Below are 25,921 nucleotides of genomic sequence, written 5' to 3'. Positions count from 1 at the left end.
CCTATCTCCAACTACATTACCCAACTTGTAGGGGTGTCAAATACAAGCTTCTTTTTGCCTCGTCTTTCCACTACTCCAGCTCGAAGAATTGGAATGCTCTACCTTTGTACTTAAAATCGCAAACTGATGACCACCTTTTCAAGAAGTTGCTGAAAATGTTCCTGTTCGAACAAACATATTCCATCAGTAACTCTGCTGTTTAGTCATTATTATTGTTGTTAGCGCTACATCCTTATTCTTCAATAACATTCATGTATTGTACTTCTGTTCTTTTTATAATTCATGTAAGCCACATTGCGCCTGCATTTGCAGGAAAATGTGGGTTAGAAATGAACCATAAATAAATAATCTCTCTATATAAAACGCACCTCCAACGTTCTAATGAAGCTTCACTTTCCCAACGTTCTAAAGTGAAGTGGCTGAGAAAAGTTTTCGTCCATGAGTGTCTGCCCTGCCCACGCGTCAAACGTGATGACGTCGAGGGCGGAGCAATGGCACTCACCAAATCACATCACCCACCCACCCCCCAACATCAAACACCCCTTTCCCACCACCCGAAGCACATCCACACCCCCCCCCCCCCCCACACACACACACATCGCTCCCTCCCAGTTCAAGGCCCATCACACACCTCCCACCAACTTGCAGACTCCCCCTCCCTCAGATTTAAACACCCCCCCCCCCCCGTGTAAATGACCCTGCTCAGCGCATCAACAAAACCCCCACACAACATCAAACACCCCCTCCCACCACCCGAAGCACAGCCACACACCCGCCCCCACACACGCCCCTCCCACCCAGTTGCAGACTCCCCCCCCCCCCCTCAGATTTAAACACCCCCCCCCCCTCCTCGTTAATGACACCTGCACCCCCCTACCACGGCACTCTGGACACCACCCTTTCCTCCAAAATACCTCCCCTGAAGCTGTCGCGTACCTCTGCTGACAGATTCGAAGTTCTGTCCTGGGATGCGGGGCGTGGCTTGATGAATGAGCATCTGTTGAAGTCTGACATCAGACGCACGCACAGAAACTTCAACAGATGTTCATTCAACAAGGAATGCCACGCAGTCCAGAACAGCACTTCGGATCCGTCAGCAGAGGTAAGTGACGGCTTCAGGGGAGGTATTTCGGAGGAAAGGGCGGTGTCCAGAGGGTCGCGGCAGGGGGGTCCAGGGGTCAATAACGCGGAGGGTGGTGTTTAAATCTGAGGGAGGGGGGACTCTGCAACTCGGTGGGAGGGGCGTGAAGGGGGCCTTGAACTGTGAGGGAGGGAGGGGGTCTGCAACTCGGGAGGGAGGGAGACACGAAGGGACGGAGAGGGGTCTGGAGGGAGGGAGGAGGGTCTGCAACTCGGAAAGGAGGGAGGGAGGGGGGTATGGAACTCGGCAGGGAGGGAGGATGAGTGGGAGTTTACCTTGCTAGTGCCCGTTTCTTCCAGTTTTGGAGGGCATATATAAAGTTGACAAAGTTTTCCTAATCCATTCACCAATCTGGGCCCTCATCTTGGATGAGTGGGATGCTGCAGAGGCAAGCCTGAAGGTTGGTAGGTCTGTTGGTAAGCTCTGCCTGTTAGTTCTAGAGGAAAAGGGTTTATATTTAACTAGTAAAAAAAGGCCCGTTTCCGAAACCAATGAAACGGGCGCTAGCATGTGGTTTTTTTGTGAAACGGGCGCTAGCAAGGCTGTAGTGAGAGTGTGTATATGTATGTGTGTCTGTGTGTGTGTGACACAGAGAAAGTGTGTGTGTATGTCACTGTGTGAAAGAGAGTGTGCACAGGTAGGGTGAAAATGAAGAGACAGCAGTGAATTTTTATATAGGACAGCTGAACCATTTGAGGCGTGTTTGTGTGTCTGTGTGAGAGTGTGTATATGTGTGTGGGTGCCTGTGTGTGTGAGATAGAGACAGTGTAAGTGTGTGTGTGTGCGTCTGTGTGAAAGAGAGTGTGAAAGGGTAGGGTCAAAATGAAGAGACAGCATCATAATTGTACATAGCACAGCACAAACATTTGAGACAGTTATTGCCTTATCTCCCCTGCCGCCCCCTCCATACCCAACGATTCGTTCCTTGTCTTCCATCCCCTCTGTGTCCCGTGTGTATGTGTGTGAGAGAGAGAGAGGTGCTAGCAGTCCCTGTGATAGTGGCAGGTCAGTTGCTCATAGCCAGTTAAGAGTGAGAGTGTGTGTGTATGTGCTGGGTTTTTTTCCTTCCCTCATATGCCCTCCGTGTCCGTTGTTTGTGTGGTGAGCAGAGATCTATATGGTCCTTTTAGCGTTGCTGTTGACGTCGCGTAGCAACTGTGTGCTGCTGGTTTTCATTGTTCCGCGATGTGTCTTATGTCACGTTCCGTTGCTTAGTAACGGGTTCGCGATGCGATTGGTTGAGTGTCATTGGTCCGCCCTAAACGTCATGATGTTTTACGTGGTGGGCGGGGCCAACACTCATGGGCGAATTCCTGGTTTCACCACCATGCATTTAGAACGTTGGGACTTGTGGAGGCTTCAGAACGTTGGAGGTGCGTTTTATATAGAGAGATATAATAATTCTCACCTCCAACGTTCTGACTTGCTGCCTGGGACCGTGGCTCATTTCGAGTTGGTCTGCTAGGCTCCGTAGATCAGGCTGACATCACCATAGCCATTATGATGTCAACTTCAGAACCTGGAGGAAAAAAAAAACATGACTCACAGCTGATCCATGTCCAGAGGAGGGTCGCTGGACATGGGTGGCTGCAGGGGGGGCAGGGGAGAGAGGAGGGTCGCTGGACATGGGTGGCTGCAGGGGGGGCAGGGGGTCGCTGGACATAGGTGGCTGCAGTGGGCGCAGGGGGAGAGGTGGGTCGCTGGACATGGGTGGCTGCAGGGGAGCCGAGGAAAACCTTGCTAGCGCCCGTTTCATTTGTGTCAGAAACGGGCCTTTTTTACTAGTTTATTTATAATTTTCAATAACCAATCACAAGTCAAATGCCTTGCTTCAGCAATACAGACAAACTTACTATAGAGAAACATTTCAAAATAAAAAGAAAAGGAATCCAGTCTTCCTTAGACCACTACTTGAAGGCAATTGGGAGTATGTGGAAAAAGTAAAGTTAATGAGAACATAGGAAACGTTTGTTAAGGCAAAGGCCTAACCAAGACTAAATCCCACTATATATTACAAGCTAGTAATGATGTTCTATTGCTGGATATCTTCTTCAGGTCCAGAAAGGACAACAAATGTTCATGCAAAAAGACTACATATTTTAAACCTAGGTTTTTCACTACACACTTAAGGGTACACTAACAGAAAGGAGGCCCCTGAAGTTTTAGTTTTTCTTCATAGCCAAGAATTGTTTCCTCCGCTCCTGCGTAGATTTTGTGACATCAGAGGGAGAGGTTCACTGCCATCAACGTCTGCTTCAGAGAATGCTGCTGCAGGTTCAGTTGCTACCTCTACAAGGAGGTGGAAAAGCCACCAGAGCAGACGAAGAAATATCTTGCCCCAAAGAGTTGGAGTCTCTTTCCTCCGACTGCAAAGAAAATCTCCTTACTGACGCACTTAGTTGGGATCTTGCAACATCTTGTTCAAAGGCCCTCTGGGGTGTAGACTGGATTGGGAATGAAGCCACTGTGAGGCATATTGGAACAAAGAAAAAACAAATAACTCTGGCTAAGCAAGAACGCTCAGTAGCTGCAATGTTTGGCCACCATCTTGCCACGCCCCCAAGTCCCCAACAGGATGAAAACTTTAAACCTTACTAGAATACTTACTAGAGTGGGGTTCTTTCCTTCCCTGAAAAGACCACTAGACCACCAGGGACGTTACGGTAGTTTCGGGAAGGATGGATGGATGGAGTTGTGAATGGGTGAAGGGAGGGAGGGAACTGTAAAAAAGGTGGATGGAGTGTGGGTGCAGTGAAGGGAGCTGGAAAACAGATTGGTGATGGGGACATACGGGGGGGGGGGGGAGGAAAAGGGGGAATGGCAGCACATGGATAAAAGGGGATGGAGGGGAGAGAAGAGGGGGCATGTTGCTCATGGATGTTTGCTTTTATGGAAATGTGCATCTTTTCTAATTGTGTATTTAGCAGAGTACGGTGCAAAATGCATTTCTGTTACTTTTACCAGTATTTTCACTGCTTATAGAATCTGGCTTTCTTGGAGGGTTAAAGTGACTGCAGCAGGGTGCAGCATGGCAGGGACGGGGTGGCATTTTATTTTGTGTCTTTTTTTTTTGTTTGTTTTTGTTTCTGCAAAAATGGCAACCATAACCAAGGTGAAAGTTTCTGTTGGCACAGAGTTTGTCTTGGGATTCGTAGCAGTCCAGCTAGTTCTGTTTTCTTATCTGCACATCACAATAGGAGGTATATTAGTGTTTTAGAGCACATTTGCAATATTTGCAGTACTACCTTTCCATAAGTAGGGTTGTTATGATATGAGTGCTGGTATTTAGATCTGTTTTTAGATGTACTTAGGTGCTGAGGGTACAGGATTTTTTAAATCTCTAAGTTCTATTGTATGTCTTTTCCTGCAGAGGACCAGTGCTGGCTGTAGCTATGGGCTTGAACAGCGAGAACTGCTATAGTGGTGGTTCTGACAGTCGCATTTGCTGCTGGAAGATTCCGGATTTGAACATGGATCCTTATGATCACTATGGTGCGTGCAGAGTATCAGATGTACAGCTGAGCTATAGAGTCCCCTGAAGTCTGTTATTTCTTCTATCATGGACTGTCTTGAGTCTTAGCTATCATATGTACTGTTAGATATGTTATGCTAATATCAACCTCTTCAAGGAATTGTGTTGAAAGTATTTGTTTATTTTTATGTTTGTTTATTCCATATTTGATATACCACCTTTCTTAGATACAGTCAAAACTGTTTACGTTAACTGCTTCTTCTTTTAGTCTGCCAAATGTTTATTTATTTATTAGGATTTATTTACTGCCTTTTTGAAGGAATCCACTCAAGGCGGTGTACAATAACAATAAATCAAACATGAGCAATAGACAAATACAGCAGTAAAAATATTCAAATAACAATACAAAGTATGGCATAGTATACTACTTACAATGTCAACACAATACTTAATAGAACATTTTAATTGACAGTGTAGGGTATAAGCAAAGATGGACCATATAGATAGGTAAGAGAATAAGAGGAGTTGGAAAATAAGGTGACTAATTTAAAGAAAGTTGCACATGAGGTCAGAGAGGTGGTTAAATATTATCTCAATTACAGTAGGAGTGGATAAACATGTCCTGCTGCAGTATGTGCAGCCTGTGTCACTCCTTGTTTGAGTGAAACTAACAAGTTATTTACTTTTTCCATTAAAGGCCTGGTTGAATAACCAAGCTTTCACTTGCTTTCTGAAGTAGAGAGAGTCTTATGTTAAGCAGAGCCTTTCAAGCAGTGCATTCCAGAGTGTGGGGGCTACTCCAGAGAGGGCTCGCTTGTGGGTATCACATTGTGTAATGCCTTTTGGAGAGGGTATGGTTAGTGATAGTCCTTGGAGGTGTGTAGAAGATCATCCTATGAGTAGCTGCATATCGTGCATACGTTTCCAGGAAAAAAAAATTTTGTTTTGGTCTAAATAGAAGGGCAAACTAGATATGCAGAGTAGAAAGCCAAATTGAAATTTTCATTCATAGCCTACCCAACATGCACCCATATCTACTTTAAACTGGTGTTCTGTGCAATAAAGAACTCCTGGCCAGTTTGAACTAACCAGTAAAACTGCCATTATAATTATTCAGTAGCATTAGTTAAATAGTTCTATATGCGACTGAAGTCTGCAGTCTATGCAGGATGGAATAGAACAGCTATGTATCTGTAGAAATTTACAAATCAACAGGCAGATGTTATAAGGGAGGGTTGGAGAGATGCTGGGGGTATGTAATGTATAAAAATGTCAGTTTGGCTTGCCCTCCTATTGCTACCCCAAATACCTGTAATTCTGGTATGATTTCAGTAAAGGCAACACAGACTCCCACTCCTACCAGATTCTTTGACAGTAATTTTAAAACAGACTACCTAACTTGTGGAGCAAGAATGCATATAAGAGAAAGGCACAGCGAAGGTGACAAGGTGGATGATATCGATAAAACTACTATTGGACTCGAAAAAAGTTCACAGCAAGAGTTTATTGATAAAGACTGAACTTGAATAAACTCTTGCTGTGAACTTTTTTCAAGTCCAGTAGTAGTTTTATCGACGACATCCACCTTGTCACCTTTGCTGTGCCTTTATCTTGGTTTAACCATTGCGGAGGTTTGTTTTCTGCATATAAGTTAAACCAAGAAAGCATACTTTCCCTTTTCAAAATTACTCAACAAAGTGCGTGCACACATTTATGTACAAATTTCTCAGCTTGTTTTATATTCGTGCATACGTATTTTATAAATTTAACCCTTCCACTGGGACCGCCTCCTCTTAGGTTTCACATGCAGAAATGTATTTAAAAAAATAACCCTACCTATGAAAAGGTATTATTGCAAATATTACACCTGACCCTAGAATACCAATCCAAGAATACCAATCCACCTCCTGTTGGACTAACAGATCCAACCAGATTCCTATGCAAAAAATAAAAGTTAGTAAAATTCCTTGTATTGCTCACTCACAAACCAGTTCTTGCTTAATAGGGAATAAAGGACCACAGATTAGAAACACATGCAGACAAACTGAAATGGAAACACTGAGAGGCCAGGCTGTGTATACAGTCCAAAACTGGAATAGCAGTTTTGGACTGATATATGATGCAAAATATAAAGATGATAAAAGTACCATCCCAAAGCTGACTCATTCCAATCAAAATGGAATGTGTGTTTTTCCCTCTGTTATTGGGGCATTTTTTTTTTCTAATAGATCAGGTTCCATGCTTTATTTGTTGTACTTAATATACCACACTTATGTACAAACATACATAGCTTTCTTTTCTACTTTCCTTTTGTCAGCCTTTTTAAGTCCTTTTCCAAGGTCTCCATCTCATTTCTCCTGTTTTCTTTTTCTCTTCATTTCGTACCTCTGTCACAACATAAATGTTGTCATTTCTCTCCTTTCCATCCACTCAGATTTCACCCTTCTTCCCTCCCCTCTCTCATCCTTCAGTCCTCCATCTCCCCCTTTTCACTTCTCACTCACATTCCATCTTTCCATCTCCCATTCGTACCTTCTCCACAGTTCCTACCGTTCTCACCTTTCACGCTCATTTCCCTGTTTCTGCCTTTCATTTCCCGCCCCTTCCTTCTGTCTTACCTCCTATCCAGCTTCCTGTTCCCTTTCATCTACTTCCCAGCTTCTCCATTTTCACCCTCTTGCATTTCCTTCACAATCTCTTGTCCCTTCCCACTGCCTGTTAACCCTTCCACAGGTCCATTACTCTATTGTTTTATTTCTCCCCAACCTTCTCCAACCAGTACTCTAACCTAATTGCCAAATCCATGGCAATCCTTGCTGAATCTTATTCTCCACTTTCCTATTCCAAGTTCCCATTTACCACTTCTCCTATGTAACCCCCATGCTCTACCATTATCCTAATACTTGAATCCCTGCTTTCCTAGCCAATTTCTAAATCCTTATTCCCCTCAAGCAGTAACCTATTCCCTGATCTCCCCTCCCTTCTCCAAGCAATCATTGAAACCCTGAGTCTCCCCCACTTCCCACACAAGCACTCACCTACTGTATATATGTGAATATAAACAGAGTTTTTGTCTAAAAAAAAAAAAAAAAAAGCATAAAAAATTAAATCTCCGTTTATATTCGGGCCTACCCTCCCTTCCCCATGGCATCCGGCATTCCTGCCTTACTACTTCTTTGCTGTTATACAGGCACCCTCCCCCACTTCCTGGGACCCACTTTAGCTCCCTCCCTGGGCCTACCTTACAGCCCTGGTGGTTCACTGGTGAGCTGGGGCAGGAGCGATTCCCCTATGCTCATGCTCGTGTTCATGCAGTCTCCATACTGAAAATGGCTGCTGTAGTTCCAGCGGTGGGTCCGAAAGGGGGGGGGGGGGCTTTGCCTGTACAATGGGAAGGAGTGAGTGAGTGTTTCCAGTTTGGGGGGGAGAGTAGAGCCAACTAGACACCTTGGGGAAGGCAGGCATGCTGGATGCCGGGGGGGGGAGGGGGGAAGGAAGGATAGAGAGAACTACTTGAATATATAAATGTTATCTCAGTTTATATTTGGATGGGTTTATATTCAAGTATATATACAGTAATCCTTCTCTTCTTTGAGGTTTTCGGAGATTCAAGAATTGTTTGTCCTTTCATAAGAAGCTAAAAGGAATCCTTTTTCATGAGTTCTTTATTTTTTTTATTTTCAAGAAGTCTTTATTCACCAGTGAAACAAGTCACATTTGCTTACATACCACACAAGCAATATTTTGTCTCATTGGTTACATCAGGTTACAGCACCCATTATATTAACAAACATTGAATATAACATCTTTAACCAATTTCCCAAGTAACTTCAATCTTTTTTTGGTTTTTAACATAGAATTGTAACCCTGCCTTCTCCGAGGACAAGCAGGCTGCTTGTTCTCACTGATGGGTTGACGTCCTCGGCAGCCCCCTCCATCGGAAAGTTTACTAGCAAAGGCCTTTGCTAGTCCTCGCGCGCCCATGCGCACTGCGCATGCGCAGCCGTCTTCCCGCCCGAAACCGGCTCGAGCCGGCCAGTCTTCTTTCGTCCGCGCTCGGTACGGTCGTGTTACGCCGTTCGTGCCCCAGAGAGTCGACCTCGCGCGTCCTTTTCGACGTGTTTTTCGTGTATTTTCTTCTAAAAAAGTTTGGGAAGCGCTCCGGAAGTGTTCCGGAAGACCCTGTCGGGTTTTCTGCCCTTCCCGTATTTTTCAAGTTTTGCCCCGTAAGTTTTCTTTCGTTGTCGGGGTAGGCCTAGTTTGGCCTCGGTCGAGATTTTTCTCCCTCTAAATTTGGTGCTTCAATTTTCGCCATTTCGGCTTTTGATTTCGCCGGCGTGATTTTTCCGCCCATGACATCGAAGCCTTCCAGCGGCTTCAAGAAGTGCACCCAGTGCGCCCGGGTAATCTCGCTCACTGATAGGCACTCTGCGTGTCTTCAGTGTCTAGGGGCCCAGCACCGCCCTCAGAACTGCAGTCTGTGTTCCCTGTTACAAAGGCGGACTCAGGTAGCGAGATTAGCCCAGTGGAACGTTTTGTTCTCGGGCTCTTCGTCGGCATCGGCACCGGAGGCATCGAGTGCATCGACGTCGTCAGCGTCCGGACCATCTCCCTTGGCTGCCGCTCCATCGACTGCATCGAGGCATCGGACCTCTGCATCGGCGCCGAGGCATCGGGCGACTGCATCGACGTCGGTGGTACCGAGACTTCGTCTGCTGATGTCGTCGGACGGAGGTGCATCGTCAGGAGTGCAGGTGAGGGCTGTCCATTCCCCTGCTGGTGGCGGTGAGCCTTCGGGTGGGTCTCCTCCTACCCTGAGGGCTCCTGCGGTACAGCCCCCCCGGGATCGACCCTCTTCGGTCTCGGCCCCGAGGAAGCGACGGATGGATTCTACGTCCTCCTCGTCGGTGCCGGGGAGTTCCGGTGACATGCTTCGGAAGAAGTCGAAGAAGCATCGACACCGGTCTCCTCCCCGTGTCGGCACCGAGAGCTCTGGGTCGCCGAGGGATTCGGCACCCAGTAGACATCGGCACCGAGAGGACCGCTCACCCTCTGTTCAGGAGGTGTCGATGCGCTCCACTCTGGACAGCCCGGAACAGCCTCCTCGCCCGGAACAGGTTCTGACGTCGACGCCTGCATCGACCTCTCAGCCTTTTTCTGCAGCCACTCTGAACGAGAGCCTCCGGGCCGTTCTCCCAGAGATTCTGGGAGAGCTGTTGCGCCCTACCCCTCCGGTACCGGCGGTGCTTGCGCCTCCGGTACCGTCGAGCGCGGCGCCGGCTGGCCCATCGCCCAGGTTGAGGTCCCCGACGTCGGTACCGCGTGCGGTGCCGACCGCGGCCACCTCCCAGGAAGGCTCCCCGACTACATCGGCGGAGGGAGCTTCGCCGATGCGGGCGAGGGAGTCTACCTCTCGACGCCCCCACCGTGGACGGGGTTCCACCGAGTCGAGCAGGGCGAGGTTGCAGACACAGGTCCGTGAACTTGTGTCTGACACCGAGGGTGAGGCCTCGTGGGAGGAAGAGGAAGATCCCAGATATTTCTCTGACGAGGAGTCTGAGGGTCTTCCGTCTGATCCCACTCCCTCTCCTGAGAGACAGCTTTCTCCTCCCGAGAGTCTGTCTTTTGCCTCCTTTGTCCGGGAGATGTCTACGGCCATCCCCTTCCCGGTGGTTGTGGAGGACGAGCCCAGGGCTGAAATGTTTGAGCTCCTGGACTATCCTTCTCCACCTAAGGAAGCGTCCACTGTTCCCTTGCACCATGTCCTGAAAAAGACATTGCTTGCGAACTGGACCAAGCCATTAACTAATCCCCACATTCCCAAGAAGATCGAGTCCCAGTACCGGATCCATGGGGACCCAGAGCTGATGCGCACTCAGTTGCCTCATGACTCTGGAGTTGTGGATTTGGCCCTAAAGAAGGCTAAGAGTTCTAGGGAACATGCTTCGGCGCCCCCGGGCAAGGACGCTAGAACCTTAGACTCCTTTGGGAGGAAGGCCTACCATTCCTCTATGCTCGTGTCCAAGATCCAGTCTTACCAGCTCTACACGAGCATACACATGCGGAACAATGTGCGGCAGTTGGCGGGCTTGGTTGATGCTCTTCCCCCTGAGCAAGCCAAGCCTTTTCAGGAGGTGGTCAGGCAGCTGAAGGCGTGCAGAAAATTCCTGGCCAGAGGAGTTTGACACTTTTGATGTTGCGTCCAGGGCCGCTGCTCAAGGTGTGGTGATGCGCAGGCTCTCATGGCTACGTGCCGCCGACCTGGAGAATAGAATCCAGCAGCGGATTGCGGACTCGCCTTGCCGTGCGGACAATATTTTTGGTGAAAAAGTCGAACAGGTGGTAGAGTCTCTCCACCAGCGGGACACCGCATTCGACAAATTCGCCCGCCGGCAGCCTTCAGCTTCTACCTCTACAGGTAGACGATTTTTCGGGGGAAGGAAGACTGTTCCCTACTCTTCTGGCAAGCGTAGGTACAATCCTCCTTCCCGACAGCCTGCGGCCCAGGCTAAGCCCCAGCGCGCTCGCTCTCGTCAGCAGCGTGCGCCTCAGCAAGGCCCCGCGGCTCCCCAGCAAAAGCAAGGGGCGAGCTTTTCACTGGCTCCAGCAGAGCATAGCCGACATCCAAGTGTCCGTGCCGGGCGACCTGCCAGTCGGAGGGAGGTTGAAAGTTTTTCACCAAAGGTGGCCTCTCATAACCTCCGATCAGTGGGTTCTGCAAATAGTCCGGCAGGGGTACACCCTCAATTTGACCTCAAAACCTCCAAATTATCCACCGGGAGCTCAGTCTTACAGCTTCCAGCACAAGAAGGTACTTGCAGAGGAACTCTCCGCCCTTCTCAGCGCCAATGCGGTCGAGCCCGTGCCATCCGGGCAAGAAGGGCTGGGATTCTATTCCAGGTACTTCCTTGTGGAAAAGAAAACAGGGGGGATGCGTCCCATCCTAGACCTAAGGGCCATGAACAAATTTATCGAAAAAGAAAAGTTCAGGATGCTTTCCCTGGGCACCCTTCTCCCCATGATTCAGCAAAACGATTGGCTATGCTCTCTGGACTTGAAGGATGCCTACACACACATCCCGATACTGCCAGCTCACAGACAGTATCTGCGATTTCAGTTGGGCACACGCCACTTCCAGTACTGTGTGCTACCCTTTGGGCTCGCCTCTGCGCCCAGGGTGTTCACCAAGTGCCTAGCTGTGGTAGCAGCGGCGCTTCGCAGGCTGGGGGTGCATGTGTTTCCATATCTCGACGATTGGCTGGTGAAGAACACATCCGAGGCAGGAGCCCTGCAGTCCATGCAGATGACTATTCGCCTACTGGAGCTACTGGGGTTTGTGATCAATTATCCAAAGTCCCACCTTCTCCCAGTGCAGAGACTCGAATTCATAGGAGCTCTGCTGGATTCTCGGACGGCTCGCGCCTATCTCCCAGAGACGAGAGCCAACAACTTGTTGTCCCTCGTCTCGCGGGTGCGAGCGTCCCAGCAGATCACAGCTCGGCAGATGTTGAGATTGCTGGGCCACATGGCCTCCACAGTACATGTGACTCCCATGGCCCGCCTTCACATGAGATCTGCTCAATGGACCCTAGCCTCCCAGTGGTATCAGGCCGCCGGGGGTCTAGAGGACGTGATCCACCTGTCCACGAGTTTTCTCAAATCCCTACATTGGTGGACGATTTGCTCCAATTTGACTCTGGGACGTCCCTTCCAAATTCCTCAGCCACAAAAGGTGCTGACCACGGATGCGTCCCTCCTGGGATGGGGAGCTCATGTCGATGGGCTTCACACCCAAGGAAGCTGGTCCCTCCAGGAACGCGATCTACAGATCAATCTTCTGGAGTTGCGAGCGATCTGGAACGCTCTGAAGGCTTTCAGAGATCGGCTGTCCCACCAAATTATCCAAATTCAGACAGACAACCAGGTTGCCATGTACTACGTCAACAAGCAGGGGGGCACCGGATCTCGCCCCCTGTGTCAGGAAGCCGTCAGCATGTGGCTCTGGGCTCGCCGGAACGGCATGGTGCTCCAAGCCACATATCTGGCAGGCGTAAACAACAGTCTGGCCGACAGGTTGAGCAGGATTATGCAACCTCACGAGTGGTCGCTCAATTCCCGAGTGGTGCGTCAGATCTTCCAAGAGTGGGGCACCCCCTTGGTGGATCTCTTTGCATCTCGAGCAAACCACAAAGTCCCTCAGTTCTGTTCCAGGCTTCAGGCCCACGGCAGACTGGCATCGGATGCCTTCCTCCTGGATTGGGGGGAGGGCCTGCTGTATGCTTATCCTCCCATCCCTCTGGTGGGGAAGACTTTGTTGAAACTCAAGCAAGACCGAGGCACCATGATTCTGATTGCTCCTTTTTGGCCGCGTCAGATCTGGTTCCCTCTTCTTCTGGAGTTATCCTCCGCAGAACCGTGGAGATTGGAGTGTTTTCCGACCCTCATCACGCAGGACGAAGGGGCTCTTCTGCATCCCAACCTCCAGTCTCTGGCTCTCACGGCCTGGATGTTGAGGGCGTAGACTTTGCCTCTTTGGGTCTGTCAGAGGGTGTCTCCCGCATCTTGCTTGCTTCCAGGAAAGACTCCACTAAGAAAAGTTACTTCTTTCATTGGAGGAGGTTTGCCGTCTGGTGTGACAGCAAGGCCCTAGATCCTCGCTCTTGTCCTACACAGACCCTGCTTGAATACCTTCTGCACTTGTCTGAGTCTGGTCTCAAGACTAACTCTGTAAGGGTTCATCTTAGTGCAATCAGTGCATACCATTACCGTGTGGAAGGTAAGCCGATCTCGGGACAGCCTTTAGTTGTTCGCTTCATGAGAGGTTTGCTTTTGTCAAAGCCCCCTGTCAAGCCTCCTACAGTGTCATGGGATCTCAATGTCGTTCTCACCCAGCTGATGAAACCTCCTTTTGAGCCACTGAATTCCTGCCATCTGAAGTACTTGACCTGGAAGGTCATTTTCTTGGTGGCAGTTACTTCAGCTCGTAGAGTCAGTGAGCTTCAGGCCCTGGTAGCCCAGGCTCCTTATACCAAATTTCATCATAACAGAGTAGTCCTCCGCACTCACCCTAAGTTCCTGCCAAAGGTCGTGTCGGAGTTCCATCTGAACCAGTCAATTGTCTTGCCAACATTCTTTCCCCGTCCTCATTCCTGCCCTGCTGAACGTCAGCTGCACACATTGGACTGCAAGAGAGCATTGGCCTTCTACCTGGAGCGGACACAGCCCCACAGACAGTCCGCCCAATTGTTTGTTTCTTTTGATCCCAATAGGAGGGGAGTGGCTGTAGGGAAACGCACCATATCCAATTGGCTAGCAGATTGCATTTCCTTCACTTACGCCCAGGCGGGGCTGGCTCTTGAGGGTCATGTCACGGCTCATAATGTTAGAGCCATGGCTGCGTCGGTAGCCCACTTGAAGTCAGCCTCCATTGAAGAAATTTGCAAAGCTGCGACGTGGTCATCTGTCCACACATTCACATCTCATTACTGCCTGCAGCAGGATACCCGACGCGACAGTCGGTTCGGGCAGTCAGTTCTTCAGAACCTGTTTGGGCTTTAGGATCCAACTCCACCCCCCGAGGGCCCTGTTTGTTCTGTTCCAGGCTACACTCTCAGTTAGTTGGTAAATTTTTTAGGTCAATCTCTGTTATGTCCTCGCCGTTGCGAGGCCCAATTGACCTTGGTTGTTGTTTTGAGTGAGCCTGGGGGCTAGGGATACCCCATCAGTGAGAACAAGCAGCCTGCTTGTCCTCGGAGAAAGCGAATGCTACATACCTGTAGAAGGTATTCTCCGAGGACAGCAGGCTGATTGTTCTCACAAACCCGCCCGCCTCCCCTTTGGAGTTGAGTCTTCCCTTGAACTGTATTGTCTTGCTACATACTGGACTGGCCGGCTCGAGCCGGTTTCGGGCGGGAAGACGGCTGCGCATGCGCAGTGCGCATGGGCGCGCGAGGACTAGCAAAGGCCTTTGCTAGTAAACTTTCTGATGGAGGGGGCTGCCGAGGACGTCAACCCATCAGTGAGAACAATCAGCCTGCTGTCCTCGGAGAATACCTTCTACAGGTATGTAGCATTCGCTTTCCCCCCCCCTCGCCCGGGATAAGTCTTCACATACATCCATACTTCCACAAGGTTCAACAGGACCTTTCAACTCACTATGAGCACTGAGCTCGGAATGCGCCCCACACCGCCTCCCAACTGTTCATGCGCTGTTTGCGTTTCATGAGTTCTTTATGAGTGAACTTTGGGTCATTCCATGCCAAGTGGTCTAAAATTTAAAAAAGGTTCCCACCATCATGTCTCCAATTTTGTTAAAATTTTATCTGTTGCGCGAGTCAGATGTTAAACGAAGTTTCCCAAAATTTGAGGTCTCTAACTGCAATAGTTGCAGATCTAGACCCCCTTTTCTGAAAGGTTGTCAGTCCATGAGCGCGTGACATTTACCAAAATGCCATTTTTGGGGTCTAATAAAATCCAAACACATTTATAAGAATGGCTAAAAAATTCAAATCCTGTACAGTTTTTGATGCTAATTCCGATGAAATACATTTTTTTAATTTAAATGAAGTCTTTATTTACTTTGATAACAGAACAATAAACTCAATGACAATACAAGTGGTGTAATTGAGTTTGACTTGCACAGGCATTTTCCATTAACGTAAACACTTTTGTTCCACTTATCAAGTTGCATATAGAATCTATAAAATACTCCAACTTTTTGTTTTTTTAACAACTTTTTTTTCGCCCGCCTTCCTCAACCAACCCCTCCCCATCCCGGAACAAAGCCCCTAACACAGCATACCATACGTCACTCTCACCGCTCTCACTCATCTCTCAGTATGTTATGAATGAAAGGTTTCCGTATATTGTACCATTTTCTCTGTTGCCTACGTTCTGCCAAGAGCCTCTCCATTTCATATATATATATATATATATATATATATATATATATATATATATATATATGCCGCAACAGGGTTCTTTTGTGGTGGCTTGGTGCCCCTTGGCTGCACAGAGAATAAGAAGGTTTCGGGCGCCCATGTGATTGCACAGCCCATCCAGCTTTGCAACCGGCTATGGATCGCTCTCCAAAACGCTCTGACTTTCACACAGTTCCACCACACATGTCCCATTGTTCCCCTTTTACCACATCCCCTCCAACATAAGCCTGAAGCTGCTGGGTATATTCGTTGGAGTCGGTCCGGCGTAAGGTACCATCTGAACAGCACCTTCACCGCGTTCTCTTTAAACGGCACATGGGATGACACCTTCGTCGCTGCCTTTTCTGTCCTCTCCCACTCCACCTCCCCCACAACTCTACCCAGGTCCTTCTGCCAGCCCTTCCTATGAAGGGTATAGATTGGATTCTGCTCGCTACTGCATTTATATAAGCGGCTGATCAGACCTCCAGAGATGGTGTGTTTCTCACAGATCTCTTCTAGCTCTAATTTTTCCCTTCGCATAACGTCTCGTACCGCTGCTGTCTGTAGGAAATGTAACAGCTGTTGGTATGCAAATTCATCCTTCCCCACCTCTGGATATCCCTCTGCTAAGGCAATGAATGGCAGCAGCCGATGAAATACATTTTAACATTATGGATGCAAAATCCAGTCAAGCAAGTTGACTCAAAGTATGCATCAAAATTGGTCGCGACTCATCGGAACATATTTGGACCAATATTCAGACCATAACAACTTCCATGCAAACAAAGATACGGACTTGAAATTTTGAACAAGCATTATGCTTGTGCTGGACATAATACTGCCAGATTTGCAACTAACCAGCAGACTGTTTTTTAATAATTGGCTTTGAACTTTGGTACATTTTACCATTTGCGCTGACAGTGCCAACTTTGAAGAGATCCTGCAGGGCGGTTATAGATACTGGTTAGTTGCAAATCTGGCAGTATTATGTCCAGCACAAGCATAATGCTTGTCAAAATTTCAAGTCCGTATCTTTGTTTGCATGGAAGTTTTTGCGGTCTGAATATTGGTCCAAATATGTGCTGATGAGTCGCAACCAATTTTGATGCACACTTTGAGTCAACTTGTTTGACTGGATTTTGCATCCATAATGTTAAAATGTATTTCATCGGAATTAGCATCCAAAACTGTACAGGATTTGAATTTTTTAGCCATTCTTATAAATGTGTTTGGATTTTATTAGACCCCAAAAATGGCATTTTGATAAATGTCGTGCGCTCATGGACTGACAACGTTTCAGAAAAGGGGATCTAGATCTGCAACTATTGCAGTTAGAGACCTCAAATTTTGGAAAACTTCGTTTAACACCTGACTTGCACAACAGATAAAATTTGAACAAAATTGGAGACATGATGGTGGGAAGGTTTAGACCACTTGGCATGGAACGACCCCTTAATAACTTAATACTCTCACTTAATAATCAGCAACTCCCAATCCCCATCCTGTGTTTTATACCCAGAGTCTTACTGTGGCCTACCTTGCTGGGGATCAAGGTCCTTCCTGGAAGATGAAGCACACAGACCCTGCTCCAGTTTATAAAGAAACCTCAAATGGGGGCAACATTTCTGCAGTTTTCTTGGGAAATTCATGCTGCTAGCCAAGAATGGAAAAAGTTGCATAACTTAGCATCTTGCCGCTAACTTGTTCTAAGTTCTGATAGCCGTAACTGGAGGCCAGCTGGGCCACTTTTTGTGGTCTTCCAGTAACCTTGAAGGCCTGGGCCCGGTGGTTGAAAAAGATGGGATGAGAGGGCAGGCAGAGCATAAAGAGCAGCAATGGCCGTAGTGCTCAAGTGGAGCCTTCACAAGACCAACCCTGGCTGCATGCTTTATCCCCATCAGTGATGTGTCTGAATTGAATGGTGCAGCTTAAGAGAGGAGGAGCGACTGACTACTCTTTCTTCTAGCAGACCATGCTAATGTTTCCTGCTCCCCTGTGGTTCAGTGTAATGTTTGAACTGTACATGCATCATATTCTACAGAGCACTGTACAGTTCATGCATCACATTGAACCACTTGAGAGAAAGAAGTGTTGGAGTGATCTGTGAAAAGTAAGAGAAGATGACGGTGCCTTACCACCAGTATGGAATTGGAAGAAGGGTAGATGCATTGTCTAAAAGTGGAGGGCAATTTTTTTTAAATTTGTTTTTTGCCATCCCATAACACCTATGATACTGGGACTTGCACACTAACAGTATCACTTCACAAGCAGTTCTCAGTATAGACCCTAGATGGCAGCAAAGTAAAATGTTTAGAGAACCGTGTGCACGCTTACTTGAGGGTTTGGGGTTTGGCTTAATCTGTTTTAGCAGAGGTCACCACTTCCCACTTGATTCTGTTTGGTTACTGGATGGTGCAGTAGAATCTTGAGCAGCATCCAGTTTTCTCATTTGGAGCTTATATTTCCATGCCACAGGAGTACATTTTTATTGCTGCTTTCATTTTTTGGTTCTGTTTCTAGCTTCTAACCAACTGCCTTCACTTGCTATTTTTTTTTTTCTGTAACAGATCGTGGGGTTCTCACTAGCATCCTGGAAGGACACACGGATGCTGTTTGGGGACTGGCATTCAGCAGTGCAACCCAGCGCCTAGCATCCTGCTCGGCTGATGGCACAGTTAGGATATGGGAAACGGGTGAAAAGCCTTCCTGCCTGAGCACCTTTAATAAGGATAAAGGTGAGACGAAGAGGATAGGAAGTGGATTTGGTAACTTGATGTAAAAGAGATCAGCAAAAGGCAGAGCACCCCTTTTAGGCCGTGAAGTCTGCAGTTCTTGTCTTTGGGGTACAGAAGCTGAATTGTATCATACTACTGGGTAGTAGAAATATTTAAATAGGAAAGGGAGAATGGACTAGCCCAGTGTTTGTAACCCTCTGCTGGAGACATACTTAGTCACTTTAATTTTCAAGATTGCAAAGTATTTCATGTAAGCTTAGTGTGATATATGTTGAAGCTTCAAATACATACAGTCCATTCTTGCTATTTGCTGGTGTTAGGTTTCTAGAAAACCCCGTGAATACCTAAAACATGAATATGATAATGGCACCATTGATCCTATGGCAAAAAGGGAGTTAGGTTCCTGTGCGACCCTCTTAGGTAGCAAAAATGTACAGTGAACACCATACTCATCATTTCACGTAGCCTTTTTGTAAAGAACAGCTTACTTATTCATTTTAAAAATGTATTTTACACAGCCTTTTATTTTTTATAAAGTGTAACAGTACTCACGCACAACTCTATGAATATCTTCTTCCTTATGGGAACACACTTTCATTTACACTTCCACTACACTGTGCATGGTCACAAATAAACGAAAAGGCCCATGAATAGTGAAAATTGATCACACTTTATTCTCCGTGAATAGTGAATGCATGGGTAGCGAGAATGCACTGTACAGATTTATTTCATGCATGTTCATTGTGGCAGTCGTGAAAACTCAACTTGGCTGTGTGTGCTCTCCAAGACAGAACTGGGAAACAGTGGACTAGTTGCTTGCATATTTGCCAGTAGGTGAGGAGAAATTTTGGGACATAAGTTCAAGATTCTGCTTTGCCACTGACTACATGTTTTATGTTTATTAGATATTTGATAACCTGCCAAAATTCCAAAAGGATTGGGTCTAGGCAGTTTACAATAGCAATATAAAAACACAGAAAGCATAAGAATGCAAGTGTCAAGATAGGACAGAAAAGGCAATAAAACAGCAATCATACAACAGAACTAAAAAAACAACATAAAATAAAAACATATATAAATTTGGTCAATCACTTTTCTGTCTTTGACAGAGTGCAGTTAGATATGGGGTGTTTTGCAGCCCACTTTATCTTATTCTTTACATTCATTTTTTAAAATAATTTTAATTCATTGTCATCTGCTTAGCTCCCTTGGAGACCTTCATAGAGCTGTATTCGGGGTCTAGAGTTTCATCATCAGTGTTAGTCTCGATCAGCTCTGTCAATAACATTTGCTGTCATGGGAGATGTACACTCTCTCTCACATTCTTGCTCCCTGTTAATTTGTGCTTCCATGTTATCTACTTCTGTGCCTTCCTCAGAAAAAGGAATTCCTACTTCTATAGCCTTTGTGAGCGTAGACACAGATCATGTGGTGGCATCCTTTCACACAGGAGACGTCGTAATATATGACCTGCGTGCTGCCAGCCCACTACTAACACTGGGCTCCTGGCATGCTGGAGGTGAGTGCTTCTCCCCTCCCATCAAAATTGTCTTCATACACTGTTGTGCGTAGTTCTGAAAGATGACATACAGAGGTGCCCTTAGGGAAGAAGAAAGGGTCAGCTATTGGTGCCCCTGTGTAGAGCTATTGGTGCCCCTGTGTAGATCTAGGCCTATCTACAGCTGCCAACCCTGATATCACTTCACCCTGTGTTCTCTTTACAATATTTACTCTATTTTCCTGTTACCTCACCCTTTTTCACCTCTCCCCCCGCAAGAGGTGGGTGCCAGTCTGTGTCTGAGGAAGGGTGGGAGGGGTTATATGGGCAATATTGTGGGGTGGCTTTTGTCAGTTGCTGCATCACTGACACAGTCCTGTTTTTCAGAGTTCAGTCCGATCAACCATCTGATAAGTCATCCAATGGAACCTGTCACGATTACGGCACATGAGGATCGTAGCATCCGCTTCCTGGATAATCGCACAGGTAGAGCACTACACCCCTTACATCCTGCCATATACTTCCCCTTTCTTCTGAGTCTTGAATAGAGTCAACGTCTTGTTCCAGATGCTCTTGAAGGAAAAGCTTTAGGGTCATTGGGACTAATATTGACTGGAGTTGGGACTAGGAGGTAATGCTGTGGTTTTAGAGGGACAAAAAGAGGTGGAGGGACTTGGAAGGACCTTGATGTGCAAGGAGGCAAAGGAAGGGTTGGGAGGAATTTACATTCCATCTGTGTTGGGAGCTAAGGGCTAGTGTCTGTGGATAAGGACTCAGAAGAGGCTGGTAACTGTACTGTGCTCGGAGCTGAGGTCAGGGGTTTGTGGGGCTGGGAGGGCAACTCCAACTGTGCTTTACTGTAAATTGAGGTCTGCACTTTCACAGGTAAAGTCATGCACTCTATGGTGGCCCACCTGGATTCCGTCACATGCCTCGCTGTGGATCCGAATGCCACTTTTCTTATGTCAGGGAGTAAGTATCTCCATATCCTCATACTTCTTCTATTCTGTTTGTGTCTGGTATCCATGTATGTTCTTTCTCTCCTCTCTTCACCCCCTCTCTACCATGTGAACGTTGGGTGCCTCTGTACTATGATGAACATTGCCCAACCTCACAAACATCCAACATCTCTATCTTCATGCTTTTTCCTCTGTCAGTATGTCTGGGCCTCTATAACCAAGCTTGTCTCTGCCTCTGCTCTAGGCCATGACTGCTCGTTGCGTCTGTGGAGCTTGGAGAACAGAACATGCATGCAGGAGATCACTGCACACCGCAGGAAGCACGAGGAGGCCATCCATGATGTGGCTTTCCATCCCAGTAAGCCACTGATAGCTAGTGCTGGGGCAGATGCCCTTGCCAAGGTCTTCGTTTGACACTACTGGTGTGTGAGACGAGGAGGATGAGAACTGTTATTTCTGCTCCTCCGACTGAGCCACCATCATTACTGTGATGTTCTGAGGTGCAGCCCCTCCCATAGAGGGAGCTGTGGGGCTTGCTTAAAGAGAGGTGCTAATTCCACTACCTGGAGAATGTTCTTATCTATTTCAGAGTTTAGGGTATCCTCGAGAGCTCCCCAGTGCATACAGGAGAACAGCTGGGAAGGAGATCTGGGGCACTGAGAGGACTTCAAGGGAGAATGTTGGGTGACCTTCAATCCTCTCCTCCTAGACACAGGAATGATTGAGGGAACAGTGGGTGATTGTGGCTTGCTAGATCCTGCAAGCTGTATGGAGGTACATGGAAAGAGGGGGAATCAAGATGAGTTGGTCATAAGTGAGTGCTATAGGCATAAGAAACCTTTGTGGTGTTTCTGATCTGGTTCTGCTGCAGGATTTTGGTCATGCCTGGCATTAGTCTCTCCCTCTTACTGTCTCACTGTCTTGCCCCTTTGGTCCATTTAATGGGATCTTATTGCAGAAAGAAGGGAATCCCACTCAGCTCTCCGCCACCATTGCTTGACCTGGACTAAAAGCCCTACCACTAAATGTTCCCGTCTTACAGCAATAAAGCATCAGTGGAAGTTACTGGAAGGGAATATCCCTGAGGTAGTGGTGCCATTGGAGCTTATTTGGGAGAGAATAGCTTTAAAATGGAGGTGATCTTTACTAGAGGAGAGAATATATATGAGGCAGTGGTGGAATTGATGGTTCCTGGAAGTGTGTTTCTGAAGTGATAGTGCCACCAGGGCAGGATTAACCTATTGGTGGGCCCAAGGCAATGAAGCATATTACTCCCCCCCCTCCCTTGTGCAATGGAAATAGCATTTAAAAATTCACAAATGTGGCCCCCTCGACCCCTCCCCATGGAGCTGACCTCAGAGGAGAAAGCAGCAGGTAAGAAGCACTGCATGTTGACAAGTCCTTCCAACTGGAGGACTGCTCAGGGGACGGGGACAATAGACAGACTTCTGCAAGTAGCAGTGGCTCTTGTCTCCTTACATTTCTTCTCTCTACCAATAGTTGACTTACCAGGACAAAATTCTACCTTGGGAGCCATTGAATTAACACATCTGAAAGGGCCCTTCCTAAACATTTGGGTGTTAGATGCATTCCTGGTTTGCCTATCCCTTGATCCTGCCCTGCATGCCACTTAGAGGTCACTGGGGGTATGGCCCTGAAACAATGGTGGTTCAGTAACAGATTTTGATATTGCAGTGGTGCTTTTTAATAACTTGGTTATCATGAACTCTGTGTTTTTAGGCCTGCTGTCCCCCCCCCCCTTTTTTTCCTCACCCCTCGTAGACCCTTCCTGTTTTCTTTATTTGAGTCTGCTCAGAGTGGTTAGACCAAAATGGCCTTTTGTGGAGGTTCAGGAACAGTACAGGGACTCCTGCCTGTCTCTCTCTGGGGACCCCCCCCCCCCCCCCCCATTTCAGTCTCTGAGATAGGACATCTCTCCCTTAAAATGTTCATCTTGCCCTGTTCTTCTGTTTGTAGTCTGTAATACAAACACATATTTATATAGAATTAAATTGGGCTTAGATTTGAAAACCACACGTGTCCTTATTGCCTGCTGCTGCAGGAGAAGAAGGGGAAGCAAAGCTCACAAAAGGAAGAATGTGAGGATTTTTTTAATGCGGTTTAACTTGTTTTTCTGTATTTATTTAATCATTTAACTTTTGTTCTTTGTCCAACTGAATCATTGAGAATTGAGGAAAAAATTCTCTTTGCCTCAATAAATACTTTGGAATATGAAGTTTATCTATTTGCTTCTGTTTTATGTGTTGCCCAAAATCGACTCAAGGTGGCTTTAACATACAAATTACACAGTTAAAAAAACAAGACACACAAATCATATACACAAACTATACACACATAAAAAGTAAGCAACTATTTTATAAAGACACAAATGTATCTTTATAAAATACCAGCACAGAACTTCTCAGTGGCGTATTAAGTGTTCATGTATTCATGTAACGTATGTAATAAATCTGCATAATTTAATGTATGTACTGTAATTGCCTGTACTCGCTGTATTCAATACAGCTTATGTGAGCATGACCCTGCAAAAAGACCCAGTGTCCCAGCATGGTGTTAGAGCATGCTATTCTTACTGAGCCAGCACTCGTCCAGTGTAGAGAGCTGCATGGGAATGGGGCTTGCAAGAATCCCGCGGCGATCCCCTCCAGAGTTGCAGGAATCCTGAATCCCCTCGAGGTCCGCAGGAATCCTGCTGGGATAGACACAGGTCCTGCGGGGTTCCCACGCAGGGCTTGAAAAACCCCAGGTGCCATAGTGCCTAGGAGCACCCTGAAGGTCCGTCTGCAGTCCTTCTCTCCTCTCCCCTCCCAGGTCCAGCTGGCATCCCTCTCCCCCACTTTCCGAATCTTGCTTCTCTTCCTCACCACCACCCCCACCCCGGGTCCTGGAGTCTAACCTGTTTCCTTGACTGGCAGCAATTAAAACATGCTGATGTGGCTCGCGTCAGGGCCTTTCCTTTGCCGGGTCCCACCCTTGTGAGATAACTTCCTGCTTCCGCGAATGCGGGACCTGGCAGAGGAAAGGCCCCGATGCCAGTCAGAGCATCATGTTTTAATCGCTGCAGCTGGCCAACGAGACAGGTTAGTTAGAGTCTAGGACCCAGGAGCAGAGGGGGGTGGTGAGGGAGAAATGCTGGACTCGGTGGTAGGAATGAGGGAGATGAAGATGTGCTGGACACTGGGGCTGGAGCAAGATGTGCTGGAACCTGAAGGGGGAGGGCTAGGGCTAGTACTGGACCCTGGAGGGGGGAGGGCTATGGATGTATGGAGGGAGATGTTATGAACTCTGGGGAATGGGAGGGAGATAATGTTGGAGCCTGGAAGGAATTACACTAGACTATGGGGGGGGAGGGTATGTTGGAGGGAATTATCCCAGACTATGAGTAGGGGCAGGGGAGGGACAGGGCACAGACAAGAGATGCTGAACATGGAGTAAAATAGAAACAGGGACACAGGGCAATGCTGGAAAAGGGGTGTGATGTAGGAACATAGAGTAGCATTGTTGATCACAGGAGGAAGGACAGGGACACAGAGAGGCAATGCTAAATATAAGGGGAAGATTGGGACACTAAAAGGGAAGATACTGAACATTGGGGGGGGGGGGGGTAGACAGGGAACAGGGACACAGAAGAGATATGCTGGACAGGACAGATAGGGACAAATGGAAGATGGCAGACATGGAGAAGGAAGAAATGCCAAACAGAAAGGAGACCTTGGAAAGGCAGGAGAAAAAATGGAGAAAAGCAGAAGACACGGACAAAATTGAATGGGAAAATAAAATGATCAGACTACAAAGGTAGAACAAATATTTTGTTTATCAATTGGACCATATCAGTTTTGGGAAATGTGCATAGGTTGAGTTATTTTACCACAAATCTGGTTATTTTATTCTCTGAGGATAGACAGGCTGCTTGCTCTCACATGTGGGTTGTCGTCGTCCACAGCGGCCCCAGGACGGAGATTTTCTAGTAAAATCTAAAAGAGCTTTGCGACAGCCAGCAAAGCACAGGACAGACGCACTGCGCATGCGCGGCCATCTTCCTGCCTCAGTTTTTTCTTTTCCGCAGTGAAGAGTGACTGCTTGCGGTCTCTCTCCCTTAGGTCCCAGGAAAATCTTAGGCGCCTTTTTCGCATGCTGTTGCCGCTTTTTTCTTGTTTCTCGTTGCCTTTTTTTCTTGTTTTTTATTTTCTAGTTAAAAAAAAAAGAAACCCTCTTTTTTCCTTAGTTTTGCCCTTTATAAGTTTCCTTCCGGTTCCGTTGCAGCCTTTTGGGCTGCCCGGCCGCGGTTCCCCTTTTTTGTGCCCTAAGTTGGCACAATCGAGCCATTTGACTTTGCTGCTGCAATTTTTCCGCTGATGTCATAGTTGCTTCAAGAAGTGTGCTCGGTGTCAGCGGTTGATCTCGGGCACTGACCCGCACTCCAGGTGCATTCAGTGCTTTGGGCCCGACCATCGCCCAGACGCTTGCAAGTTGTGTCTTAGCTTAGGCGTCGATAAGAGCTCTTCGGGACCGCCTTTTCGGAGCTCCGACTGATTCCTTGGCATTGACGTCGACATCGGTACCGAGGTTGGCGGCTTCGATATTGGCACCGGGGATGGCATCGACAGCGGGAGCGCAGGTAATGGCTGTCCGAACTTCTCCTGTAGCTGGAAGTAGTGAGCCGTCAAGTGGGTCTCCACCTGTCTCGAAGGCTCCTGCTGTGCAGGCCCACTGGGACCGACTGATGTTGGACCCAACCCCGAGGAGGCGTGTGGATTCCACGTCCTCATCGGTACTGAAGAGTACCGGTGACGTGCTTCGAACGAAGGCGAAGAAGCATCGGTACCGGTCTCCCTCCAGGCACGGTACTGGGAGCTCTGGAGCATCAAGGGATTTGGCACCCGGAAAGCGCAGACACCGGGAGGATCGCTCATCCACCATACAAGAGGTGTCGGTCTCCGGACAGCCCGGTACCACCTCCCAGGCCTTCGCAGATTCTGACTTTGACTCCGGTACCGGCCCCACAGCCTTCCTCGACAGCAACTCTGGAGGAAAGTGTTCGAGCATCAGTCTGTTCCGGTACGGGGGGTGCTTACGCCCTCGGTACCGTCGATTGAAGCGGCGGCTGGCTCTGTGCCTGTGGTGAAGTCCCTGACGCCGGTACCGCTTGCGGCATAGGCCTCAGCTACCACCC

The 25,921-nt window shown here is 47.7% G+C and overlaps 1 protein-coding gene across 1 annotated transcript in view; it reads left to right on the top strand.

Annotated features, from left to right (window-relative positions):
* Positions 1-22,963, top strand: part of STRN4 (striatin 4) — a 96,740-nt gene extending 73,777 nt beyond the window's left edge. Inside the window, exons 12-17 of the mRNA XM_030217498.1 lie at positions 4,512-4,633; positions 18,103-18,270; positions 19,649-19,789; positions 20,156-20,254; positions 20,654-20,740; positions 20,972-22,963. Coding sequence (XP_030073358.1) covers positions 4,512-4,633; positions 18,103-18,270; positions 19,649-19,789; positions 20,156-20,254; positions 20,654-20,740; positions 20,972-21,141 — 787 coding nt within the window. The 3' untranslated portion in view covers positions 21,142-22,963. The remainder of the gene's footprint in view (positions 1-4,511; positions 4,634-18,102; positions 18,271-19,648; positions 19,790-20,155; positions 20,255-20,653; positions 20,741-20,971) is intronic.
* The last annotated feature ends 2,958 nt before the right edge of the window (positions 22,964-25,921 follow it).

The sequence above is a fragment of the Microcaecilia unicolor genome, chromosome 11 (assembly GCF_901765095.1).
Source record: "Microcaecilia unicolor chromosome 11, aMicUni1.1, whole genome shotgun sequence".
Classification (NCBI taxonomy): Eukaryota; Metazoa; Chordata; class Amphibia; order Gymnophiona; family Siphonopidae; genus Microcaecilia; species Microcaecilia unicolor.
The sequence above is the reverse complement of the archived record's forward strand: the minus strand, read 5'-3'. Positions and strand labels throughout refer to the sequence as shown.